General features: G+C 53.7%; 1 protein-coding gene across 6 annotated transcripts in view; it reads right to left on the reverse strand.

Moving 5' to 3' along the window:
• RHBDL3 (rhomboid like 3) overlaps window positions 1–19,653 on the reverse strand; it is a 47,178-nt gene extending 27,525 nt beyond the window's left edge. Inside the window, exons 1-3 of one of the 6 annotated variants that reach the window (XR_004819108.2) lie at window positions 18,705–19,117; window positions 17,921–17,944; window positions 3,335–3,493 (exon numbers count right to left, since the gene is read on the reverse strand). Coding sequence is in view for 3 of the 6 variants with exons in the window: in XM_025476505.3 (XP_025332290.1) it covers window positions 3,335–3,493; window positions 17,921–17,944; window positions 18,705–18,833 (312 nt within the window). In the remaining 3 variants the exon portion in view is untranslated. Of the gene's footprint in view, window positions 1–3,334; window positions 3,494–4,193; window positions 4,384–17,175; window positions 17,287–17,920; window positions 17,945–18,704; window positions 19,118–19,530 lie in introns of those variants that run through there. The other 5 variants (XM_025476507.3, XM_025476505.3, XM_025476508.3 and 2 more) reach the window with 5 other exon arrangements.
• Window positions 19,654–26,503: the final 6,850 nt, after the last annotated feature.

Below are 26,503 nucleotides of genomic sequence, written 5' to 3' on the forward strand. Positions count from 1 at the left end.
CCAGAGAGGGCTGGCCAGGTGAGCCAGTCCAGACCAAGACACAGGGGTCTGAAGCTGTGTCATGAGGGAATAAGTGGAAAGGATCTGTGTTCAGAGCAGGCCAGGTGGAATGAGCCTCTGTCTGCAGTACCCTTCTCCATTCCCGGGTTCTGTGATCTTTCACCTTCAAAGTCTGGCTTAAGGCTTGCTCCCTCCAGTCGGCCTTTCCAGATGAGCCCCTTCCATCAATCCCTATTCTCATCCTCCCCATGCCCACAAAGCTTGGATCTGGTTCTTGGTGGCACAGGAGGAGTCCTATAAATGTGGGCAGAGCTTGGGGCTCTGTGTTCACTCACTGCAAACCCAAGACAGGATCACATTATTAAACTGTTATTTTTTTTTTACAAACTTTTTTTTTTTTTAATTTTTAGAGAAAGAGAGTGCACAGGGAGGAGGGACAAAGGGGGAGGAGAGGGAGAGAGAATCCTAAGTAGGCTTTAGGCTCAGTGCAGAGCCTGACATGGGGCTCAATCCCATGACCCTGAGATCATGACCTGAGCCTAAATCATGAATCAGATGCTTAACTGACTGAGCCACCCAGGCATCCCTGTCAAACTGTTTTGTAGCCACTCTTTCCATCCTTTCTCCCAATCCCTGGGTGTGCACAGCATACCTACTCACAACACACCCATGGCCACACCCTGAAGACCCACATGGAGGGAGTGGGCTTGACAGGAGGACAGGGAAAGCAATGTGCACACACTCACCATTCACCTGCACCCTAATGTGCCCAGAACTGGGCTGGGTCTCAGGCCTCATAGGGCTCACAAGGAGAGGTGAATGCTAGTTAATTGGTGCAGAGCACTATCCTCACATTATAAAGATGGGGACTGGGGCACCTGGTCGGCTCAGTTGTAAGAGCATGCGACTCTCTATCTTGGGGTCAGGAGTTCAAGCCCCACACTGGATGTAGAAATTACTTAACTAAATAAATAAACTTTTAAAAATAAATAAATAAAAAATCAAGATGGGGACTAAAGCTTGAAGAAAGTGAGCAATTTTCTCAAGGACCCAAAGATCAGGATTCAAATCCAGATACATCTGACTCCAGAGTCCATGCCAGCCTGTAGGGTGCTCTTGTGTCCGTTAGATAAGGGAGCCTTTTCTTCCAAGTGGATGCACCCATTCTAGGCCTTAGTGAACAGAGCCCAGGCCAGATTTCTGTCCCCATTTATCTTACTGGCAGGCATCCTTGTATAGGATGCAAGCTGCACGCCCATACATTACAACCCTGGCCACCCAGCTGGAATGCAGTACGGTCTGTACTCAAGAGAGGCCTGGGCAAAGCACCAGTGGGGGTCTCTGGGTAAGGTCGGTTCATTCTGCCTGGTCCTGGGTTGGGTTGGGTTGGGGAAGGGCTCCCAAAGGATGCAAAGGGAGTTTCCCTGGGGGAAGAACCTTAGACATAACGAAATCTTTCAAATACTCCACCTTAGGGACACCAGGTTCAGTGGTTGAGCATCTGCCTTTGGCTCAGGCCATGATCCCAGTGTCCTGGGATCGAGTCCCACATTGGGCTCCCTGCGTGGAACCTGCTTCTCCCTCTGCCTGTGTCTTGCCTCCCTCTGTGTGTGTCTCTCATGAATAAATAAATAAAATGTTTAAAAAACAAAAATAAACCAAAAAAAAAACAAATACTCCATCTTATTTAATCCTTATGACAACACCTAAGAGGGCAGCCTTTGGCTTCAATTTACAAATTAGAAAACCTAGGCCCAGGAGATCTTTCTCAGTGAAAGGCAAAGGCAGGGGCAGAAGCAGGACCCAGGTCTGCCTGACTCCAGCCCCTGAGCACTCTGCTTTACCGAGACCTTCCCTCGGGGAGAGAGCCCTTCTTAGGCCTCCACATCCCCAGGGCAGCCCTGCTCACATGAATCCAGGCTCTGGCTGGCTACTCCAGCTTAGGAAGTGAACATAGAAATCCCAACAGTAACAAGTAATCTCCTGCTGGAGTTCACACAAATCTGCAGTTGAATAGAAGCATCTCACTGGCCCATCGAAGCCTTTGCTCCGCCCTGAGACTGAACAGGGCATGTAGCAAACACACTGGGCTGTGGATGAGCCTATGCAGGCTCAAACCCATGGCCTGGTTTGGTGGCACTGCTGGGCTCAAAGTCACAGGGCTCACCACCACTGCTCATCAAATGAATCTTGACTGTCCCCACCCTCTCATTTAGCTCAGCTCTGTCTCCCACCCTCTAGAAGGCCTACTCTCGAGATCTACCCTGAACAGCAGTAGATTTCTTCACCCTCCCTACAGCTGTTCCTTCCAATCATGCTAACCTCTGGGCAAAGGCAGGCTTTCGTCAAGAAGCAAGTAACACAACTCCAAAGCCTGGATACCCAATCAGAGAGCTCACCTAGCACAACCGCAGGTACCATGGTATTGGTCACCCCCATCACCAGTGCTTTTGAATTCTAGGAGCCTGGGGAACCTCTCACAAGTCATTTCATTCTTGCCCCTCCCTGGGTGACAAGCAAAGGGGTGGCTTCTCCATTTCACTAACAGGGAAGCTGAGAACAAACTTCTGGCCTTTTATTCATCCTGCTGGTTCATCCAGCTTTTACTCACGTCCCATTCATCCATGGTGGGAGGCTTCCTATTGGACCCCACTGAACCCCACTCCAACCTTGCCACAGTGGCTCCCATAATAGCACAGCAGTAACCCCCAGTGAGGAGGAAGTCCCTACTCCAAGACACTGGACCCCTGGTCAGGGCTCACAGGTCTCCTGTTTTCAGCCCCTCCAACAACCCAGGGCATCCTCCAGCAGGTCTGAGGAACTCTGACCCCCATCCCAAGCCCTTTGCTCCCAATATCCCCTCCCCAGCTCCTGTCCTTTCATGGATTGCCTCCCGTCTCCTACTCCCAGCCCTCCCTCTCAGTGCAATTGACCCCACCCCCAGCCCATGGGTGGGCACCGATGGGCTTGATTCAATCAACACATCCCACCTACCCAATCTAGGCCAATGGGACAGAGGAAATCCCAAGCCTTGTGTGGGAACTACCACAGGAGTCCCTCTCTCCCTCAGCATGGTGGAAGGGCTGGAACAGCCGCAGCCACTTTGCTGCCACATGGGAGAGTCTGGAACTGCCAGGGGTAAGGGCTGACACTGCAGAAGGCAGAACGGAGACAAAGAGAAACCAGGTCCTCAGTGATTTCCTTTCCCCTTCTGAAGTCCGGACTTTTCCAATTCTGCAAGCCAACAGACCCCTTTAATTGCATAAAAAAGTCTTCTAAGCCATAATCCCCAAACAGGCCCTCCTCCCAGCAGTACAGTCCCCAGAGTGCTCACCAGGTTGACAAAATCCTGGTAGCAGATCTGCCCATCTGCATGGCTGTCGGCGAGAGCCAGGAGCACCTCCCTTTTGTGCGGGTCCAGCTTGGAGCTGTGACTCTCCAGGAGGCTGCGGAACTTGCCTGTGCTGATGTAGCCTGTGTTTCCAGGGTCATACTGAGGGAGAAGCACAGACGGCAGTGGGGTCAGTGGGGTCCCACAGGTGCCTTGTCTCCATCACCACTCACCAACTCCTGTCCCCCACCCTCTGCCAACAGAGGCCCAGGCTGAGTCTGGGATGTTTCTAAGGCCCCCATGGGAAATATCCAGATAGGGCATGGACAACCACTTAAAGTCTTAGAAGGCCCTGGAACCCTTTCAGATCACCCAATCCAACTATCTTGTGTGTGGACAGGATCACTGAGGCTCAGAGAAGTTAAGCTCCCTCCTGTCCACCCCTAATCCTGACCCTGGACAAAAGGAAAGCAGGAAGGAAAAGGCACCGAGGGCAGGGAAGATGAAGAAATTCCAGGGCATGGGCCAGAGGGACTCTGGTGGGGGATGCTGGGGCCTCGGGGAGCAGAGGCCCAGCCTTGTAAATCCTGCTGTACCTGGCTGCTGGCATGGCTCTCAACCACACTCACGTACACTCACAGCGACGCACATAGGCCTGGATGGGGGTCCCCAGAGACACTGTACAGCTTTGCAGCCTGTTCCCCCATCCTTGCCACCCTTGCCTGCCGGGGAGACTCTGACTCACCCTGTCCAGCCACTCTGTGCAGTATCAGGACTCCCCAGGACACAGGCTGCTCTGGCTGCCCCCTGCACACCGGACAGACCTCTGGCTGCCAGCCTGCCCAGCCCTCTAATGTCCTACCTGTGCCTCCTCACTGGGCTGCTGGATCTTAGGCGCTGGTGGCACTGCATACCTCAGGGTTTAGCAGGAGCCTGGTATAACTGGCGCTCAGTAAGCATTTCTTGGGCAGATAAATAGTGGGTGTGGGGATGAACAGAAGGGTACTCATCTTCCAGGGAAAGTATCATCGAATCAGGTAGGAAAGGAGCTCATCCATCTCTCCCAGAGAAGCCCCCAGCCTTTCAATGCCTCTTCCACAGCCCCTCCTTCCTCACCGAGCCCCATCCAGGGTCCCCCCCCCCAGCACACACCCTGCTACAGCATGATGAGAACTGTCTATCGCTAATGTGGACAGCTCTGCTTGTTCACCAACTGCTTCCCCACATAAAGTTGCTGTGCCTACAGACGCTGCAGTGGGCGGCTTAGATTTTAAAGGCAAACAGACGTTGTGGATGTCCTTGTGTGCATCACAGGGGAGCCCAGATGACCAAATCCATGTCTCCCCCTTTCCTAGATAAGGTCAATGGAGACTATTTTAGGAAGGCTGATTCAGTGTGCAGTACCTCTAAGACAACCCAAGAGAAATAGCCAAGAGTCACAAGTCTTGGGCTATTTCAATTCTTCCCAGAACTCAGGGAAGGAGATGACATTCCTAAAGAGGCCTATTTAAAAATTTGCATGTGTCCCCACCCTCAATTCCAAATACCAGGTTCCAAGAATGACACCTATTTGTGTCAAGCACGTTACACCACTGAGTATTTCAGGAAACTCCGAGACTCCCTGCCCCACAAAGATCTTTAAGAATAAAAACACCTGGGCACCTGGGTGGCTCAGTGGTTGAGCGTCTGCCTTTGGCTCAGGTCCTGGGATTCGAGTCCCGCATCAGGTTCCCCACAGGGAGCCTACTTCTCCCTCTGCCTATGTCTCTGCCTCTCTCTGTGCGTCTCTCATGATTAAATAAATAAAATCTTAAAAAAAAATAAAAACATCTAATATTTGCTGTTTTCATGGAGCCAAACGCCTCTCTAAACACTTGATGTGTATAATTTCTTTGACTCCCCGACAACTCCGTGAAACAAGTCCTATTACTATCCCCATATTACAGATAAGGAAATAGAGGCACAGGGAAACGAGTGCTGAGAGATTAGGTGACATGCCTGCCAAGAAGCATTCTGCACCCAGGTGGCTTAGCACTGGTAGCTCATGACCTTCAGCCTCCAGGGGCCTGCTCTGCTGCTCCAGAGCCAAAGTCAAGGATCAAAGAAGTGAGAGGAGGGAGAGGAGGGAGCTCCACGGCTCTAACAGGCCCACCCTAAACAGATTTTGAAAGCAGGAAAGAGTGGCACACTTGGCAGCGGTTCTGATCCCCCCCGCCCCCCCATCATTCAGATAGGAAAGTGAGAGCTTGGGACGCCTGGGTGGCTCAGCTGTTGAGCCTTTGGCTCAGGGCGTGATCCCGAGGTCCTGGGATGGAGTCCTGCATTGGGCTCACCACAGGGAGCCTGCTTCTCCCTCTGCCTGTGTCTCTGCCTCTCTCTCTCTCTCATGAATAAATAAAATCTAAAAAAAAAAAAAAAAAGTGAGAGCTGAATCAGGAAAGGGAAATGATAGCCAGCGAAGGTCTCCCTTGGGTGCTTGGGACCCCTTGTATTCCCGCAGACTGACACAGACCACTGACTCACTGGCATGGCCTCACGTGGCCCCTTGTGCTAGGTGGGCTATGACGGGGGTGAGGGGTAGAGGTGGAGAAGCAACCCTGAATCTGGGGAAAATCCACTCTCCCCCATGACCACCCCCCATGAGCACTGCAGTGGGGGAAGAGATATGCCCACAGCATGGAGTCTCTCCTGACATGGTCTGAGGGAGAAAGCTCAGTGGCCTCTCATTCAAGAGCAAGAACACCAATCCCCTCCCAGGGGCTGCCTCAGAGGCTTGGGAGGGCAGCGGGGTGGAGGACTGGGATCAGGCTAGGGCCCCTCTCCCTTGTTCCAGCTCCAGACAAAGAACCACCTGCTCCCCGGGTCTCCCTCCCCCTCCAGGGCTCCCTGCTGTTGTCCTAGTGACAGGGGCTGCCCTGTGGCTCCAGGAGCCCCCACCCCCCTCCAGTCCTGCCCCAAGCACATTACAGGCTCCAGACTACAGAGAATGAGCTGGAAACAGGCCGAGTCTCCCTTCTCTGCCAAAACTCTACCTTTCATGCCAGGGCCAGACAAGCCAGACAATGGGGGTCATCACTACCCTAATAATGAGGCCTCAGGGATGAAGGAGGGTGCCTAGCAGGGAGGGAGAGGCAGGGAAGGGCTGGCTGCACAGAGGACACCTTCTGCCCCCACCACCAGGGAAGATGAGGGCAAGAGCAGAGGCAGACAGTGAGCATGGGGCACAGGGGCAGGCAGGAGGCAGAGACAGGGAGACAAAGGGAGAAAGAGGGCAGCCCGGGTGGCTCAGCGGTTTAGCGCCACCTTTGGTCCAGGGCGTGGTCCTGGAGACCCGGGATCGAGTCCCGCGTCGGGCTTCCTGCATGGAGCCTGCTTCTCCCTCTGCCTGTGTCTCTGCCTCTCTCTCTCTCTGTGTGTGTGTCTCTATGAATAAATGAATAAAATCTTAAAAGAAAAAAAAAGGGAGAAAGAATCAGGGAGAGCAAGCAGAAGGCGGACAGCGGTAGGTCCTCTCACCCCAGAAGAGGACTGAGGGCTTCTAAAGGGGGCTGCAGGGAGCAAGGCAAAATCCCATTCCAGCCACTAACTAGTTTGTATAATTTAGAGTAAACCTCTCAAGGCATAATTGTCTCATCTATCAAGCATGCCCAGCGTCCCCTCAGGTCGTGGCGGGTTAGAGCAGACACAGGGCAGTGGCTCCCCAGGGCCGAGGGCGGCAGGGACGCAGTGTCCAACTCTTCCTACCTCATTCAAAGTGAAGCAGGAAGCACTCCTATCATGGGGGCCTGGCTGGCCCTCCTGGGCACACTTCCTGCCTTTGGGGCTCCTTCAAAGGCCATGTATGAGGGCTAGGGTCCGTGGTTTGGAGCCTTGGGGAAAAACAATTCTACAAATGCAATTTTCCTTGTTAATAATGTGCGGAAGGCCCCAAAGCTCCCCACATGCCATGCGCCCCACACCCTGGATTCATCCACTTTTAGCAGTGGGTCGCTCTCAGGGTGAGGCCTGGGCTGGATGGGTTCGAGGCAGCAGGGACTAGGGCTGGTGTGTGTGTGTGTGTGTGTGTGTGTGTGTGTGTGTAGGGGGTTGGGGCAGCGGGCTGTGAAAGGGCCACAGGCAGGGGCCCAGCAGGGAGCCAGGAGTCAGGAGCATCCTGCAGCTGCCTCCTGAATAGGGCCCAGCACTGTGGAAGGCAGGGGCAGGCCAAGGCCACATTCAGCCTAGAGAGGAGGTTGCTGGGGGCAGGGGGAGAGAAAGGCCCCGAGGGAGCACTGACCCTCCCTCGGCTCCGCCCACCTGCCACCGCCATGAAAAGAGCTGCCAGAGGCTCTTCAGGGACATTTAATCCCACCACCACCCAGCCCTCTGGCCCCTTAATCCTCCAGGTAGCCAGTTTTCCCCAGCCTGCCCCCCCCCACACACACACCCGGTCACATACCCCATCTCCTGACCTGGACCCCTTCCTGATGCCCTCATGACCCAGCCTGGGAAAAGAACCCACCACATTCTGGACTGTGGACACTTAGGGCTCCTTCTTCCCCTCTCTGGGGCAAGGAGTGAGGGGAGAGTTTCCACAGGTACCCTGCTCTCCCAGCTGCTGTGCCATCTTGGGCAGATCATTAACCATGCTGCCTCAGTTTCTCTTCAATCACATGGTAGGAACTCTCCCTTCTTAGGGTGACATAAGGGGGTCCATCCCCATCCCTGTACATATAAGCACACCATATGTAAATGGGGGCTGGGGAGAGAAATCTACAACCCATACAGCCCCTGGGGGCAACCAACCTTCTCTCCTTGGTCAAAGGACTGATGGGAGATTTGGGATCAGGATGAAGCAACTCACTCTGAGGGTGAGATCTGTGCTGTCGGAGGGACCTAGCGACAGTGGGGAGAGGAACAGCAGGCTGGAGAATCCGAATTTATGGTCCAGGAGAGCTGAAAGGAATCTCTACGGTTCTCAAATCGCTCTGCAGAATTTTAGGGGCTCTGAGGCCCTTGAGAGGATGGGAGGGAGTTACTGAGCAGACCCCACCCTGGAGCTGTTTGACATACTGGCCTTCTGCATAGCACTCGATTGAACATGTTAGAAGCTACAAATACGTAGAATGGCTGCTAAGTATCAGGCCGTCACTGAAACCTCAGCTCACCCCAGGTCCTGGTTTGCCTGAGATCTCCTGCCTGAGCATGATTATTGCCAGCACCCCTTTCACCCTCAAAATGGTCCTGATCTGGATGATAAATTAGGTGGTCCCCCATTTACCTCTCACAACAAAATTCTGAGGTCGACACTATTACAAGCTCCATTTGACAGGAAGGGAAAATGAAGCATGGAGAGTTGAGTTGACCACGTCTGAACAGCCAGTAGTTGGTGCAGACAAATTCAAATCCAGGTGAGGGGCCCAGGGCCTGCACTCTCCTATCATTGGGGCAAAATGGCTAAAAATGGTTTGAGAGACTCCAGTCAATCCTACCTTTGTTCATTTAACAAATATTTACCAAGGATCAACCATGTGCCTGGAGGCGTCACACCTCATTTTCTGGACAGGGAAACAGGTATAGAGAGCAAAAAAACTAGCTCGAGGTTACAGCATGAGTTAGTGGTCAAGATGGGAACAGTCCGGGGTTCCTCCGTGGGAACCTGCCCTAGTCTTGCCCTTCCTTGTATTTGTTCTGTCTTGCATATGAAATATAGCCCCTGGCTCAGAGTTTCCCCATGTGTGTTTTGTGGGACACCAGGCCCAAGATGGTGTCTAAAATAAGGGTTCCAAGGTCTCACAAGTTTGGGAAGCTCTTTTGGAAGGTCCTGATGCATCAAATCATACTGAGATTCTCACAGCAAAGAGACCCGTCTGGTTTTGCTCAGCCTGGCATTTCCCAAACTTATTTGACCTTTGAGCATCATATTTTCCACAGCAGCATGCCATAGAACACTTTTAGGGAAAAATGCATGAGTCCATGGAGTCATTTCTTCCATTTGTGGCACCCAGCCCCTCTGTTCATGGTTCCAAATCACCCTTTCATCTCCATTTCCTGGGCAGCAAAGGCCCTCAAGTCTGCCGCTGGCTGTGTCTGGAGGCCTCCAGCAGTTAGAAGTCTGCAGGCCCCAGGCCGCAACCCAAGGGCTGAGGGGGACGGGACGCTGCCCTGCCTGGGAGGGAGAGGCCTAAGAATCAGGGATTGGCCTAAGGGAAGGCTGGGCTGAGCTCTCTGGGAACAGCCCTGCGGGAGCCAGGATCCGCCTGGTCAGCACCCAGGACAGCGGCGCCACGTTCCCATCCCCACCTCCTGCCGCCAGCCAGGGAGCCGGGCCAAGGCTTCAGAGTTTACCCAGCAGCAGTGAAGCGTAAGGGAAAGAAAGGAACAGTACTTATTTTATATCTATTATGTATGTGTGAATTGGACAAACTGCATTTCCAGGACAATTACACGTCTGGCCCCTATTCCCAGCACTCGAATTCCCTTCCTGCTCCCACGACAACCCACTCCCTCTCCCTGATGTAGAGAGGCCCAGGAGGTCAGTGAAGGGTGTGGGTACCTGCAAGGACTCCGAAGGCAGCACCTGGAATGCCATCCTGGTAGAGACCAGGAGACCCCTCCACTCTGGAAGGTTGGGACCTGGATCTAGGGAACACTGGCCCCAGTGTCTTCTCACTGCCCTCCAAGACAGAATGAGCCCTGGGAAGTGACCACATGGCATGCATGCGAGGGGCAGGGGAAAGTACAGGGAGCTGCCCCTCCCACTTTGGGAACTGTTACCAAGCCTCATCTGCTTTTCCTTGCATCATTACCCGGCTTCTGAGCAGAGATGAATTAACGAGGCTACTCAGGGGCTTATGCCTCAGCAGAGCTGTCCCCACCCAACAGGCAGAGCCCACCAGGGGACTCTGGCCCATTATGGATATTGACTGCCCCATAAATTAGGTCCAGGCGTGCAGCTGCTGAGGTCAGGAGGTGAGGTTATGGGAGTAGCAGCTTTCTCCTCTGGTTCTCCTTCCTTGCAAATGAGGATGCTAATTCTCCCCATAAAGAAAATCCCCTCACATCAGTCCCTGACTTCTCCCCCTGACTCTGAAATACAGATTTTTCACAGATATCTTAATAAGATATTTATTCTTATGTTCCTTTTCTTTTTTTATTCTTTTATTCTCACACCAAATCTAGAGTGAGTGTGATTAATCCCATTTAACAGATTTGGAAACTGAGGTACACAGAGATAAACAGCTAGTCCAGAGGCCCTCCCAGTGAGTGGAGCGGGGCACCATCTGGCTTGCTCAGGCTGGGGCTGGAGTGGATTTTCAGACATCAAGCCTCCCTGGGAAGAAGAGAGACCAGTTCCTGAAGCCCGAGTTCTGACCCTCCTGTTCTTGGGTCACCCCACATGGATGCACAAGGGACCCTTGTGCTCCCCTGGGATTTGGGCAAGCCAGGCCTCTGACAGCTAGAGAAGCTTCTGTGATTCTAGGATTCCCAGCTGTATTATTTCTGTTCTTTCAGCTGCCAGGGAAGGGGTCTAGGGGGGAGGCAGCTCATCCCTCTCAAGAGGTTTCTCCCAGAAGCCCCATATGGGCTCCTGAGCATCCCTCCTCCCCATAAGTCAAACAGCTGAATCTGGCTCTGAGGTTGGCAGGCTGGTTGGGGAGCTAAAACACCTTTCCCTTAGCAGAGAAGCAGGTATCCTGGCCTGAATGAATCCAGGCTGAGTTGCTGGATAATGGGCATGTTTCCAAAACCACCCAACTCTCTCAACACCTGGGCTGGAGGGGAAGAGCGCTCAAGCTCCCCCCAACTCCCATGCAGGAAACTGGGGTTAGGAGGGCAATGAGGGGTGGGCGCTGGCTCTTTCCTCCAGGCTTTGTCTCTTTCCACCCTGAGAGCCTCTTGGAAGCCCCTGCATGTCCTCTTTCAGAGCCCCCCAAGGAAGGCCTTAGAGACTCTGAGAGGGCAGCTGGGGGCTGGGACTCAGAGGCAGGTCCCTTGGGTCCCCAGGAGCAGACGTACTGCCCTGCCTGCGCTGACTCATCCAGGCAGAGCCATCCCAGCGGCCTAAGGACTAAAGCTGAGTCATGGCCACAAAGGCAGGCATCCCAGCCCAGAGAGGAAGCCACAGGCAGGGAGGGGTGGGGTTGGGTCGGAGCAAGGGTCAGGGGCTTTACATCTGCCCCATCCCTCCCTTCAGCCTAAACCCATTTCCTCCTACTGCTTCTCTTGGAAGCCACAGAAGGGTCCCTCATTCCTCAGAAAAGAGAGGGCTGAGAGATCCAAGAGGCAGGGGAGTGGGAGCCAGGCAGGTAGCATAAACGGGTCACCAAACACTTTCACCTCCTGGGGCCCTCCACCCTGTTTCAGAAGCCACCCGAAGCCTTGTGGACAAACTACAGATAACCCCTTCTGCAGAGGACCCTCATTTGCTTTGTGTCTCTGGGCGAGCCCCACCCTCTTGGGCCTCAGCTTCCTCCTCTGTAAAGAGGGGATAGTACTTCTCACTTCACAGAGCTTCTGAAAGATCAAAAGGAGATGAGGACATATGTACATGCAGTAGGCACTCAATATTTGCTCTCTCAAAGAAATATTTACTGACTCAAACCTGTAACTTGCTTCAGAAAAGCTGCTGAGACAGAGATGGTGGCTACCCCTGGCTGTTCACAACTCAAGATACACATGGGCCCATTTCCGTAACACAGAAGACCACTAGGAACTGCCAAATGGACCACCAGGCAGAGGAAGCTGGCTCTGGGCTCTAGTCACTGATGGCCAGGCCCTTCACCCTCAGCCATGCAAGCATCCAGCCTGTGAGCAGAGGGGACACTTGAGCGTCACCCCCATCCCAGGCAGCCTTTGTCCCAAAGCTTCTCTTCTTTCCCTATGGAAAGTTCAGAAGGAATGTGGATTTCCAGCTCCTGTCCTGAAGAAGCCAGCTCAATAGGGTAGAAGGAACCCTAGCCTGGGGACCTGGACACTTTGATTGGCCACTTATAGCTATTACATATCAGAGGTTCTTTTGAAAACAGCATCAATTCTCTTAAATTCCAGTAACATGACACGACTGCCAAGGCTCACTATGTACTGTGCCAAGTGCACATACATGCTAGCTCCTGGGCTTCACCCAACCCTGAGGGAAGGGTGGTATTCTAGGCAGCGTACAGATGGGACAACAGAAGCTTGAGAGGTCACCAGGCTTGCCTGTTGCCACACAGCTGAGAGTAGAACTGGGACTGGAGCCAGATGTGTGAACTCTCCGCTGCCCTAGTCACTCAGGGCACTAAGTAAGCAAATGGAAGTCTGCAAGGCCTGGTGGCGGGAACACAGGTCAGAGGGGAACAGAACCGGGCTCTAGTCCCAGCTCTGATACGACTGCACCAAGTGATCTCAGAAGGCCACTCACCTCTGTTTCTGAGTTTGCAAAATGAGCAGATTGGGTACGATGCTTCCACCAACCTTCTACTAACCTATTAGGTCTTCGAGGTGGTAGCAGCCCCAGAGTGGCCAGCATGAGCAAGGCAGCCCCACAGTCAGGGCCTGCTTGTGGGGAAGACATTTGAACCCAAAATAACACAGGCGGGGCCAGTCTGACGCGTCATCTGCTTGAACACATGTGTGCCTGTCGTGTGGCAACCAACATACAATCTCAGATCCCTTGACCTCATTGCTCAACTGCCATCAAATGTATTTCTGGGAGTGGTCAGGGATAAAAGGGTTCATTCAGCATGACTGCCAGGGTCACTGGGGCAGGATCAGAATAAGAAAGCTGGCTTTGTGGTAAAGGGACATCCATGGCCTCAAGGGCCCTGGAGGCCACCTGATAAGGGGTTGGAGGTACAGAGCCTAAGCAAGAGCTCCAGTCAAACCCATGGCTTTGTCCTTCTCTGGGAACCTCTTTCTGCTGGCTAATCATGTGTTGCGGGGGGGGGGGGGGGGGGGGGGGCTACCATCAATGCCCTGTCTCTGTGACAGTTATTTCCTCTGTGACCTCTCGCTAATCCATTCAGTGGCCCCATCTGAACCTTTTTTTTTTTTTTTCAGCTCCTGCAACTTAAGCCAGCTTGCAGGAGAACTGCAAATGAACTGGGCTTCAGGGTCAACCCTATCAAGCTGGCTTCTTCAGGGGGCTTCAGGGAAGACCCCAGGCTTGAGAGAAGGGGACCATCAGGGGAGACACTTGGGGAAAGCAAACAGGAAAATCCTCTGGGCTCAGAAGTGGCTGTCTTTCCAGGAGCCTGGATTGGGAAGGAGCCAGTTTAGAGAGGTCACTGCCTTCCCTGTGGGGGTCTGGATCTCAGAAGCAGCCCTATGCTTCTTCCAGCAAATTCTGATTGCCAGTTAAGAGACAGCTGTCAAATGTCCACTCGGTATCAGACATTGTAAAGAGTCTCCACTTCAGTTTCATTCCCACAGTTGACCCTGGAGTTCAAGATTACCATCCTTGTTTTACAAATGAGGAAACTGAGGCTGAGAGCTAATGTACTTGGCCTCAGTCACAAAGTCAGCAAGGTTCGAAGCCAGGTCTCTCTGACTCCAAATCCAGGGTCCTGTACCCAGCAGGCTAAGTTGCTCTGTGTGCTGGTTGTAGCACATTTAGAATTGATCCCTGAGGGCACCTCCCTGGGGTCAGGAAGGGACAAAGAGTGAGACTATCAAAGCATAACCTGAAAAAGAAGAGCCTGTGGAACAGCATAAAGCCAGGACCAAAGGGCACATTACTTGTGCAAAATTACAAATATCAGGGCAATAGATGAGAAATAAACAGAACCACGTATAAAAATTTACCAAGTGATAAAACTTTCCAAACACATTAAAGTAAGTGTTTCTTAGTAAGTGTTGGCATAACTGGATAGGAAAAATGTCTGGATGGAGTAAAGGGCCAGATGACTTCTTCAATCACAGAAAAACTGGTAGGAAATAGAAGTGCATTATTTGTAAGATCTAAAAAGGGATGAAGACTGGGGCACCTGGCTGGCTCAGTCGGAAGAGTGTGAGACTCTTGGTCTAAGGGTCGTGAGTTTGAGCCCAACGTGGGGAGTAGAAATTGTTTAAGTAAATAAATAAGTAAATAACATTTAAAAATTTTTTTTAAAATAAAGAGGGTTGAAGCCTGTCTTGAGTCCAAAGCAAAAGAAGGAATCATGAAGGAAAAGCTCAGCAGATTCACTGTCGAAAAGTAAGACATTTTGTACCATGATAGTACACTATGACAACAGACTCATATTTAGGTAACTTTAAAATCTAATACTTAGGAAAACCATTAAGATCCCAAGCATATGAAAAGATAATTCCCTCAAGCAGAAGTGGAAATAGGAAACAAAGCATATGGAATGTCTGGGGGTTGAAGTGATGACGTGCAGGTTTCCTGCCTGCTACAACTTCTGAGATCCATGGGGAAGAAGTCCAGGGTGGGGTGAGGATGGATGGCATGCTACTCTCCTGCTTGAGCAGGACAGACAAATTCCCACAAGAGGGAAGGGGGAGGGAGGTAAACCTCCACAGGACTGGGGTCACCCGTTTTCTCCACTTCCAACTCCCACAAAAGGCATCCTGACTATTTAGTTGAGGGGTGACCACATCAGACCAACAGGCTAAGGTCATGACTTCTAGTTCTTGGGTTTTTGTCTTTTTTACGATTTTATTTATTTATTCATGAGAGACACACAGAGAGAGGCAGAGACATAGGCAGAGGGAGAAGCAGGGTCCTGGAGGGGAGCCCAGTGTAGGACTAGATCCTGGATCCCAGGATCACATCCTGAGCCAAAGGCAGATGCTCAACCCCTGAGCCATCCAGGCATCCCTAGTTCTTGGGGTTTAATTAACTTCGGGCTGGGTGAAAGCTAGTCTATGTGCTGAAGAACCAGACAGCAAAAAAAAAAAAAAAAAAAAAGAACCAGACAGCAGAGGGAACAATGGGTACAATGCCATTCCTAAAGCCTGGGGGGAAGTTCCAACAGGTTCCAGTTTGAAACTGGGTGATCACTGCTGTTCCCTTGACCAAGGAAAGAAAGGAGGACCTACTGGAGCCAGCTTCTCATTCCATCAACCTCTGAAAGAGGAACACCTCACCTTGCAGGGACGGACAGGTGTCATGAACCCTACCCCACTGACAACAGTTTGGTCAGGGCTGTCTATTTCTGTATGAGGTGGTTGGGGGCTACTTCAACCCCCAGTCAAATATTCAGTCCTAAATGCACCAAGTTCCCCAATCCCCAAGTCCTATCTTTAAGCAGGCCCACAGGAAGAGGCAAGGGGAAAACCCTTCCAAGTTCTGAATAACCTTGGATCCTGAAGTTGCACGCTCCTTGGTGAAGCTTCATACCTACTCTCCAGTTGGCATACTGGGGAATGGTCCAGGGGCAGCTTCACGAAGTAGGGGCAAGGAACACAGAGGCACTGGATCTCTGCCAGAGATCAAGCCCCGCTCAGGAGCAGCTCAGCTCTCCTTAAACACAAATCACCCATAGAAAGGAAGGTGACAAAAATGGGCTGCTTCTTCCTTAAAAAAAAAAAAAAAAAAAAGTATATATATATATATATACACACACACACACATATATGGCAACCCAGGTGGCTCAGCAGTTTAGTACCACCTTCAGCCCAGGGCCTGATCCTGGAGACCCGGGATCGAGTCCCACATCAGGCTCCCTGCGTGGAACCTGCTTCTCCCTTTGCCTGTGTCTCTGCCTCTCTCTCTTTCTCTCTCTCTCTCTCTCTTTCTATGTCTCTCATGAATAAATAAATAAATAATATTTTTTAAAATTTAAAAATAAAATAATATTTATTTATTTATTATTTTAGAGAGAGTGCATGCAAGTAGGTGGAGGAACAGAGGGAGAGGGACAAGCAGACTCCTCACTGAGCATGGAGCCTGATGTGGGGCTGGATCCCATGACCTCAAGATTATGACCTGAACCAAAACCAAGAGTCAGACACTTAACCAACTGGGCCACCCATGCGCCCCCACAAATGGGCTTCTAATGTCACATGACAGATGGGGAATAGACATAAGGCTGAACTCACTGTGAGAAAAAATGGTTTGCCTGGAGTACTTTGGTAGTTTCTTTCCTAGAATTTATTTTGTCTGTCTGGCGTGGTTTCTGGGTGGGCCCTTCTAGAAGCAGGGAGATGCTCTCTGTGACACTAGGGACCTCCCTGTGGGATGTGGGGAACACAGAAAATGGATTTCCCAGACCACCAGAGAATATTAGTTGCTACATGTTCTCTCCTCTCTCTGCTCCAAATTCTTCATACTAAAAGTTTTCCTCCATTCACTCAAATAGTTCCTTTTCAAATGTAAACACACACAGAAAATTAATCAAATGAGAAAGACACAGAGGGAAAAGAAACGATACACTTTGTTCTAGGTTCTGATTCTAAATCTGGCAGGAGGTGTGAAGGGCTGGCAGCCTGCTGGTCGCGGTACGGTGGCAGCAGACGGCCCCTCCTGCCTCAGGGCAGCAGGCCAGCAGCTGCTGTGCTCTTAGGAACTGGAGGGAGAGTGGGTGTCCCGTGGGAGCAGAGGGAGAGATGCGCCACCCCACTGGGACAGGAGCCGGTGGATGTTCCCCAAACCACAGCCAAAACTCCCGCTAAGGTGGATGACACCCCCCAAGCCCCGCCTCTGGCCTGCCATGACTTCTCAGCTTTCAGGACCACCTGGGCACCAGCCTTTGGTAGGTTCCTCACACTAAATTTGTCTGAAGCCCAAGCTGTCAGGTTTTTTTTGTTTTTTGTTTTTTTTGCCAGCACCCCACTGCCTACAATAGGATAAGGTCTGGTCCAAGCTACTTCCTCAGCTTCTTCTCCTCCAACCCAGCAGGGCTCTTAAAGTTGCACATACTTCATGGCACAATCATGCTTACATCACTGCAGGACCACAGCACTCGCCACTTCCCCTGTGCTGGGACATCCCTGGCCTCCTCTCCTCTGCATGTGGTGGAATGGAGAGGGGAATGTACATAAGCGCTTAGCACCGGTACTAAGCAACAAAGAAACCGTTTCCTTGCTGAAGGTCGAATGTCCACCAACAGATTCCAAAGTTGGCATTCCCAACACCATTCCGCACATCTAGACTCCAGGCGTTGCAAACAATCACACACTATTTCACAGAACTCTCTCACCCCTGCCGCAAAGTTAGAGTCAGCTTTCAAAAGAGCTCAAACTGTGAGTCACCCTCCAAGGACAGCAGAGGTTTGACTTCAGTGGTGGCCAGGGATCTTTGAAGGTGGAGGTAAAGAAGGAGACGGGATGTTAACCTAAGCCCTTCCCCCACCTCCCCAGTCCGGGCTGCGGTCTCCCCAGGCATACGGGGAATGTCCCAGGCTTCCAATACCTATTGTGCAATTTCTACATGGTATAAACCCAGCTCTGGTGAGGCCGAGTTGGGAGGAGGAGGCAGGGAAGGATCTCTCAGGGGAGCCCACCGCCTACTCCTGGAACCTGGAGAGCCGTGGAGAGCCCTGTCGATCAGTTTCACAGATGCACTAAGCCACGCCTCCCCCCAACGTCACCGTCTCAGGAGTGCGGAGCTAGGGAAGCCCACGCAGGCAGGGAGACTGATTGTGGGGAGGGCTGGAAGGAAGTGGGGGGATTTAACTGCTCACGTACCTGATCAAACAGGACTTTCCAGTGCTGGTAGAGAGGGAGGCCATGCAGAAGAAAAGGAAGAGGAGAGAGAGAGAGAGAGAGAGAGAGACAGAGGGAGAGAGAAACACACACTTATCACCAAGGTCTCTCTAGCCCCCTGATATTTCTGGCATAGCCTCCCATCTGCTCCCCAGACTCAGGAACCCTCAAGACACCAGGGGAAACCTGGGAAGAGCTCCCCAAATGAGGCTGCACTAAGCAAAGAGAGGGAACTGAGGTGGGGGGGGGGGAGGTTGTCCCTCTCTTGGAGACAGGCGGGAGGAGGAATAAGCTGAAGGAGGGGGATTCTCAACAATTACTAAATAAAGGCAGTCCCACTCTGTCCAAGGGCCTCTAATAAGTTCTGTCTAAAGCTTGTGTCCATGTCTACTCCCACACCGGGGAGCGCACCCCCTGCTGCAGTAGCCTCAGCTCGCGGGGGGCCAGAGACCCCTACTCTGGACAACTCAGCCCTGAATAAACACTAACCTTTGCCTGCAGTTTGGGAGGAGGGGTCTCCGGAATGCCCCGAAATCTAACCGGCCTCTTCCAAGGCTGGGTCTAAGTGCCCAATGTATGAGAGGGGGGGTACTGGGGCTTGGGGCCAGAAGCAGGTGAGGGGTTTAACCCAGGCAGCCCAAGGGGAGGGAAGAGGTGAAGCTCCCCTGAGGCTCATTCGCTGTGGCTTAGGGTCCTGGCTTCACTCCATTTCCCTACCCTGGCAGAGGGAGGGCTACGGCAGGGCAGAGAGTCTCCAGTCTGTCACCTCTGTTTGCAGGTTAACCTCAGGAGCGAGTAGCTGAAGCAATTGCAGCTCCCAGGGCTCCCCCGGCCAGAGGGAAGGAGACTCCCGCGGCAGATGGCAGGGAAGCCCTCTGGGGCAGCCCCTCCCCATCCTCGCCCCGCGGACCGTCGCTGGCGCTAGACCCGGTCTGGGACTCCCGGGCTCTTTTCTGGAAGCAACACCGCTCCCGGCACGCTCCGTCCTCCGGCCGGGTCCGGGGGCTGGGGCCGGCGGGCATTTCAATCCGTGTCGCGCCGGGGCAGGTGCCGGGAGGTTGCTAATTCGGAGGGGAGCAAGGCGGTGGCCAGACCGGCCGGCGCGGCCAGGTCCGCGGACTCTGCGGCGCTCGCTGCTTCCCCGGGCCCCGGGGGCCCGCAGGTCGCGAGTGGGAGGGGAGGGAGGGAGGGGAGGGGAGCGGAGTCCCTGCTGCGACGCGGCCGCCTCTGCGGGAAAACGCCGTGTCCCGGGCACTGCACCAGCCGCGGGGAGAGGGCTCCGCGGCCGACCGGTCCCCTGCGCAGCGGCCGGCTGCGTCCCGCGGGGAAGCCGCCGAGCCCGCGCCCGAGCCGGAGCCGGAGCCCGAGCCGGAGCCGGAGCCGAGCCGGAGCCCGAGCCCGAGCCCGAGCGGGGGTGGCGCGCGTCTGGGGACACCGGTCCCTCCGCCCCCTCCCGCCCGCGGGGACCCGGCCAATCCGGGGCGCTCCCGCGTCACCTTGAAACCTCCAAGTGGCCCCGCGGGGGCGAGACGGGGGCAGCTCCCCCTCCGGGCCCCCAGAAAGTTTGCCCGGGCCGGGGAAGGGGCACTCACGTCCTCCGGCGCCGCGGGCGGCCGCTCCTCGGCCTCGGGCTCCAGCTCCTCGATGCGCTCCGCCTCGGCGCAGGCGGCCACCGCGGGGCCCGGGCTGGGGTGCTCGCCCATGCCGGCGCGAGCTCGGGGCGGGCGGGCGGGCGGCTGCGGGGCTCGTCCCGGGCGCCGGGCTAACTTCGCGCCGCGCCGGCCGCGCCGCTCCGGGGGCTCTGAGCGCGCCGCGCCGCCTCCGCCTCCGCCTCCGCCTCCGCCTCCGCGCCAGCCCAGCCGCCCGCGCCCGCGCCCGCGCCCGCCCCCATGGCCCCGGCCCCCGCGCCGCCGCCTCGCCGCCTCGCAGCCTCGCCGCCGCGGGACGCCCAGCCTCCCGCCGCCAAACTTCTCCGCGCCGCGGCCCGCCGGCCCCCGCCTCCGCCCCGGCCCCCGCGCAGGCTCCGGGCCGAGGGCGCCCTTGGGCTGGCCCCGGCCCCGCGCTCCCCGCGCTCCCCGCGCGCTCCCGGCGCTCCCTTCCCGCTCCCCGCGGCCCCCGCTCTGCGCGCGAGTCTCCTCCTCCCCGCGGACTCCTCGGGGGCGGGGCGGGGCGCGGGCGGGGCGGGGCGGGGCGGGGCGGGGCTGCTCCCGGGGACCCCAGTCCCCAGCCCCCGGGCGCCACGGCCGGAGCCAAACCGGTCGGGAGGGGCGGGGGCCGGGCTGCGGCGGGGCCGGCGGGCGAGTGGCCGCGCAGCCCGGGGGTGGGGGGCGGGGGAGTGCGGCGCTCCCGCCGGCCTCCACCCCGGGCCGGGACGGTCTCGGGGCCTGGATGGGGCCGTGCCCACTCCCCAAGACCTACCGGGTTAACGACCACTTGGAGACTGCGGAGGCGTGAAGGAGGCAGGGGCGAGGCTTTCAGTAAGTTGGCGACGTCGGGGTTAACTGGGAGTGAATTGGGGGCGGGATGCTGGGAGGACTGGATCCCGAACACCCTTCAATCTCGCTTCCCCTCCCTTTGGTCTCAGATTCTGGGAGGTCCAGAGACGCCCAGTAATTCGGGGATGGGAGAAGTCAGAGATGGCCGGCGGGGACCCCAAATCTTCAATCTTGTCCTCCCTGCAAGAGAGCCCTGTGACAGTGCCCTGGCTGCATTTGACCTGGTTGACAGAGGCAAGCCCAGAAAACTGCCCAATGGGGAGAGGGGAGGTAAAGAAACTAAAGCAAGTAGTAATGAAGTCAGATCAGAGGAACAGGGGATCTTTTTAAAAAGGGGTGTTGTTTCCCCGCAGGAAAGTGCTCCCAGGAGACTGCCTCCCAGAAGCAGAGGCTCTGCCTGCAAACTGGTCCAGTGGTCCACGGGGACAGATGCCATCTCTCTCTCCCAAGAGGCCCAGGGACTCACTCCTGGTCACTCAGTCCCCTTCCAGTCCTCTTCCCATCACCCAACACCCACCTATTCACTGGTCTTTGCTCCTCCCACCCTCCTGTCAGAAAGGGACACTCTTCCATCGGTGAAAGTTGCATTTAATGCTCACATCATCATAAAGCAGACACACAACCCCAACCCCAGAATCCAACCTGTGACCATCTCACCCGATAATGACTATTCCCCTTAAACACAGAGGAGGAAATTAACTCCGTTCTAATTAGGTGAGTTTGCTACAGACACCAATTTTCATCTCGGTTTCAGAAAGTGTGATCATTTCAACTATTTTTGTTTCTCACCACCCTCCCCCATCCCTACTCTACTAACAAGTCAAGATCCTGCCAAGATTTCCTTGTAAATAAAACTGTCTGCCTAGGGTGTGATTTTGAAAACAGCCTTCAGGGGGACAGAAGAGAGGCCTACTTCTTTGGGGAAAGAAGCCCAGAAGGACAAAAGGAAGCATGGGGCTCTGAGGTCAGTATCACTGCCTCCTCCCCACCCTCTGGATATCATTTACATGACCTGTCTGGGGGCTGCCTGTGTTAGACTCAGATCTCTGGGACTGGACAAGTCATCCAGGAAGCCTGGGGTGGGGTGAGGGGAAGAAGGGCTTAGAGAGGCATTAGCCACTCTGCCGAGATGCCCAGCAGCCCTGGGCAGTGTTCTGACCCCAGGTCCCCTTCAGTTTCTTCAGCCCAGGGGCACCTCTTATCAGCAGCGCCAACTCTGTACTACCCTCAGGTAGAAGGGACCTCAGCAGGCTCCATCCTCTGAACATTTATTTTTTATTTTTATTTATTTTTAAGATTATTATTTATTCATGAGAGACACACAGAGAGAGGCAGAGACATAGGCAGAGAGAGAAGTGGGCTCCCTGCAGGGAGCCCAATGCAGGACTCCATCCTAGGACCCCAGGATCACACCCTGAGCCAAAGGCAGACACTCAACCACTGAGCCACCCAGGTGCCCTGGTACTCTAAACTTTTACTGAGTTCCTACTGAGTGCCAGTGGCAGAGCTTCAGGAATATAGAAATAAATAGGGTCTGGACCCTGCCCTCCAGAAAGTGTTTATCTGGAGGTGACAGCCAGGGAAGGCCAAAGGAGTATAGAAACCCAAAGGACAGGTTTCTTGAGGGTCTAAGAAGACTTGCTAAAGGAAATGTCCCCAGAACAAAGCAAAATGAGATACCTGAAGAGAAGGCATTCTAGGCAGAGGGAACAGCCCAGGCACAGGCTGGGCCTGTGAAGCAATGTAGTATGGCACGGGAACTATAAGGAACCTGGCATGGCTGGCCATGAGGGCAGGGTGCTTCCTGTGAGGAGCCCAGCCTGGAAGGGACAGTGCAAAGGGCTGTGGATTTCCTGAGAAAGGAGCTTTGACTTTACCTAAGGTCTATGGGGAGGCACAGAAGGACTGTGATCAGCAGAGTAATAATTTAGAAGATCTTTCTGGGGGTTCTTGGATGGCTCAGTCAATTAGGCATCTGACTTGATTTTTGGCTCAGGTCATGATTTCAGGCGGGTGAGATCCAGCCCCACGTTGGGCTCCATGGTGGGCATGGTATCTGCTTAAGATTCTCTCTCTCTCTCTCTGCGCCTCCCTCTGCCCCTCTCCTGTTCACACACATGCATATATGCTCTCTTTTTCTCTCAAATAAATAAATAAATAAATACCCTTCCAGGGGTGCCTGGATGGCACAATCAGTTGAGTATCAGACTCTTCATTTCAGATCATGACCTGATCTCAGGGTTTTGGGATTGAGCTCCACGTCAGGCTCCACACTCAGCACAAAGTCTGCTTAAATCCTTCTCTTCCTTTGCCTCTGTCCCTCCCCACTGTGTGCTCACTCTTGCTTTCTCTCTTTCTCAAATAAATAAATAAATCTTTAAAAAAAGAAAAAAAAAAAAGAGACTTCCTTCGGCTGTAACATGGAAGATAGGAGGAGACTGGCCTGAGCATAGGAAGATGGGAGATGCCATCCAGGGAAGGGGTCATGAGCACAGCAGCAATTAGGGGAGGGCGTCTTGTTTCTGTGTCTGCCCCAGGAACATTGCACCCACATGCATGCACCAAAAGTATCCTAGAAAAGAATTCCCAACTGCTAACCAGAAGCCTCCAGTCAGGACACTGCTTCCCTTTCCCTGGCCCCCACTGGAAGGAGAGTGGCCCTCTGGCTTCAGAGGTGGGCTGTAACAATCTACTCTCCCCTTTAGACTTCATGGTAGCCTCAGCCTCATCAGCCAGCCTGTTTCACCCCTCGGCCCCTGGGAATCTGCAGCTAGGTACACCTCGCTGCCCAGGGGGCAGTGGGACTCCCTCTGAGGGATGGGAGTGGCCAGGCTATCTGATAGCTTCTGGGCCACTCCAGCCTAGGACAGCCTGAGGACCAGCACATTCAGTGCCACTCTGCAGACAGAGGAGGGAATGGGCATTGGTGCCTGCTCACTTTCGATGAATGGCTGTCATGTGCCAGGCACCTGTAGATGACTGTACGGGGGCCCTGCCCTCAGAGAACCCTAGGTCTGGTGGGAGGTGCCAGCAAACAAGGACCAATTGGCACTGATTGGTACCCTGCTCTTCATTTTGTTAGTGCTCTACACCCAGGACCTCCCTTACAGTTCCTAACAAGACACTCTTAGGAGTGTTGCGGGACAGGAGAGGAGCCTGAGGGAGAGTAGTTTGAGCTCAGTTAAGAGATGAACCTTGAAAGATGGAGCAGCTTTAGGGTAGACAGTGTAGAAGGGTTTCTGGATGGAAGGAATCACCACAGCAAAGGTGCAGAGGTGAGGAAAGCCACTGACTGTGTTGGGAACAACCACACAGCCAGGTGCTGAGATCCAGGTCACAGAGGTCCTTGAGTGCCAAGCTGAGGGAGGGGCCCTCGCCCAGGGGGCAATGGGGAGGCAGTGATAGCTTCTAACTGGAACAGCATTTTAGATAAAGTTGGCAGCAGCTCAAGAGCGCAATTCAACTAACACATTGCAAGTGTCCCTTATTTGCCAGACCCTGGCCGAGGTGCTGAGAATACAAAGGGAGTAAGACCCAGGCCTTGGCCTCCCAGGAGAAAATCAGATAATCCTCTGATTACAGCTCAGTGAGAAAAGGAAGGAGGGAAGAGGAAGAGCTATTTGGGGGCTGAGTCTCTAATGTACACCCACCAAGAGAGGGAGGAGTAGTTTTTAAGGATGGGATGCTCTGAACCTGGGGGCTAGGACAATGGGTTGCCGGTGGCGAGCTCGGAAAGGCAGGGGGAACAACTGGGAGAGGGAAGCCGGGTAAGGGGAGCCAAGGAGTTTGTGGACCACATGAGCTAATGAGAAGCCAGGGAAGGAACAGTGAGGGCTGTAATTACCCCCAAAGCAAATGGCAGCACAGAGGAGGGGGTGAACAGGCAGTGGGGCGTGGAGGGGGTGGCGGGGTGGGTGGAGGGGTGGGTGGGGGTGATTTTCTCCAGAACTTCTCTGGCTTAGGCCTCTTCTCCAACACAGTCTCCCATTCTTAGGTCTCCCTCAGTCAGGCATGAACCACACAAGGCCCTTTCTCTCCCCAAAGCAAACCCAAATTGACCCCTATAGTCCCCTCTCACCACATGGAGTTGTGATCTTCTGAGAAACCTGCAAACAGCCCTGAGCTGCCGCCAGTTTGCTTGCCTGAGATGAAGACATAAGTTATTTTTGACTGAGATCCAAGCCCCAGCCCTGAATTCTTTTGTCTTCCAGGAATCCCCCAGTCTTGTTTGAAGCCTGCAAGTCCAAACAGCGGACGCTGCTCAGGGAGGGCTTGGAATCCAACCACCCTCCATCCCGGATCCTAAATTCTTCTCTTATTGCCCGCTGTCTTGGAGATCAAACAGCACAACGCTGCCTTCCTTTCGTCTCTTCCTTTCTCACTCCCGCCAGGGCCCCCTTGTTGCCGAGTCACTTAAATCATTACGGAAAGATGTCTAGGTTCACAGACACCAAACCCTTTCAAAGAGAGGCGTGGGCTCCCGAAAGCGAAGCTCAGAAAGGCACAGAGGAAACTCTCCCAGTTCCAAAATGTAGCCAACCACATGTTCAGGGAGAGGATCAGCTGCTTTGCTGGCTCTTGGTGTCCTTCTCTGGCATCTCCTCAGAGCTTGGCTCCCCAGGGGGCCACTTCTGGACTGTGGTTGGGCCTCTGACACAATGTGGGACCTTTGGTTATGGGAGAGGTAGGTCAAGTCTCCTTGAGAAGCAGCCTGTTCAATCAAGTGCTCCTCTCTGTTGCATGCCCCTCCTTCCTAAAGCCTTTCCTTAACCCTCCAGCCCAAAAGGACCACGCCTCCCTCTAAGTTTTATCTTCTTTATCCAAGAATGTAAGTTCCTTAAAAGAGAGGTTATGGCCTGTTCAATTTTGCATCCATCACAATATGCGACAGTGCACACCATAGGAGTCAAACAAATGTCTGTTTAATGAGAAACAGAGCTTGTCTGTTGATATGACATGAAGTCTAATTACATAGTTATTATTCTCAGCCCCCAATGAGGAATGAGTTTTATGTTATGGAGGAAAGATTCTTCTGCATAATAAAAATACCATTGTATGCCTGCTGCCTTTATGTCAAAGCACTTCTACGTTTGTCATTCCATTTCATCCCCCAAAAGCTGGCCTTCTTGAGGTAAGCAGAATAGGTACAATTACCTCCATTTTACAAATAGGGACACTTGGGCCCAGAGGAGGTATGAGTCTCCATTCCTCTCACCAAATTTCTTATTTTAAGAGTGAATGGGGGGAGAAAAACCTGATGAGTGTCCTTGGCCCCAACTACCAATCTTCTCCCAGGGCGACCAGACGGGGTTAAATCCGGGTGTCCAAGTGCGGCTTGTCAAGGTGCAGGCTGGTGTGCGTCAGGGGATGTCTTTGGCTTTAGGGAAAAAGCCACTGGTCTGTTTCTCTGCTTTGTTTCTCTTCAGCTACCTGTGCAATATCCTCCCAGAAGGAGGGGGACGGTTTGCTTTCATTCACCACTGCACAGTGCCAGGCTCAGATGAGGGTGTTCAACCAGCTGTGCAGCCACGAGGCCCAGGGTAAGCCTTTCCACTGAGTGTGCGCTCCATGAGGGCAAGGATTTGGTTTTATATACTTATGGCAGTGTCCATGACTCCCTAGAACAATTTGGGGCACATAGAAAGCCCTCAAAACATATTTGCTCAATGAATAGACCTGTCCTATTTAACTTCTCCAGGCCAAAGGAAGGCATCCCAGAGGTCAGAATTCCCAAGAAATCTACCCAGCATCTGGCCTCAGAGGACTTTCTGGGCCTACCCTGGGAAAGAACATCATTGATCCTGCACCTCCTCCAGTGAGGGGCCGCAGTGAAGAATGCCTTGGGGCCCATGAGGCAGGCTTTCTGAGGATGGGGACACAGCAGCAGCAGCCACCTGGGAACACTAAGCAGGGGAGTGAGACGGTGGGCACTCAGATCTGCTTCCTCCCTCTCTCAGCCACAGGGCCCAAGTGAGGCTGTGTGAGAACTTCTCCGCGCACATTGTAAATACCATCTGTCATACCGCCTGCCCAGACACGGCCTTCCTCCCTGGAAGGAAAGTGTTCTTTA

Source organism: Canis lupus, chromosome 9 (assembly GCF_003254725.2).
Source record: "Canis lupus dingo isolate Sandy chromosome 9, ASM325472v2, whole genome shotgun sequence".
NCBI classification, from domain to species: Eukaryota; Metazoa; Chordata; class Mammalia; order Carnivora; family Canidae; genus Canis; species Canis lupus.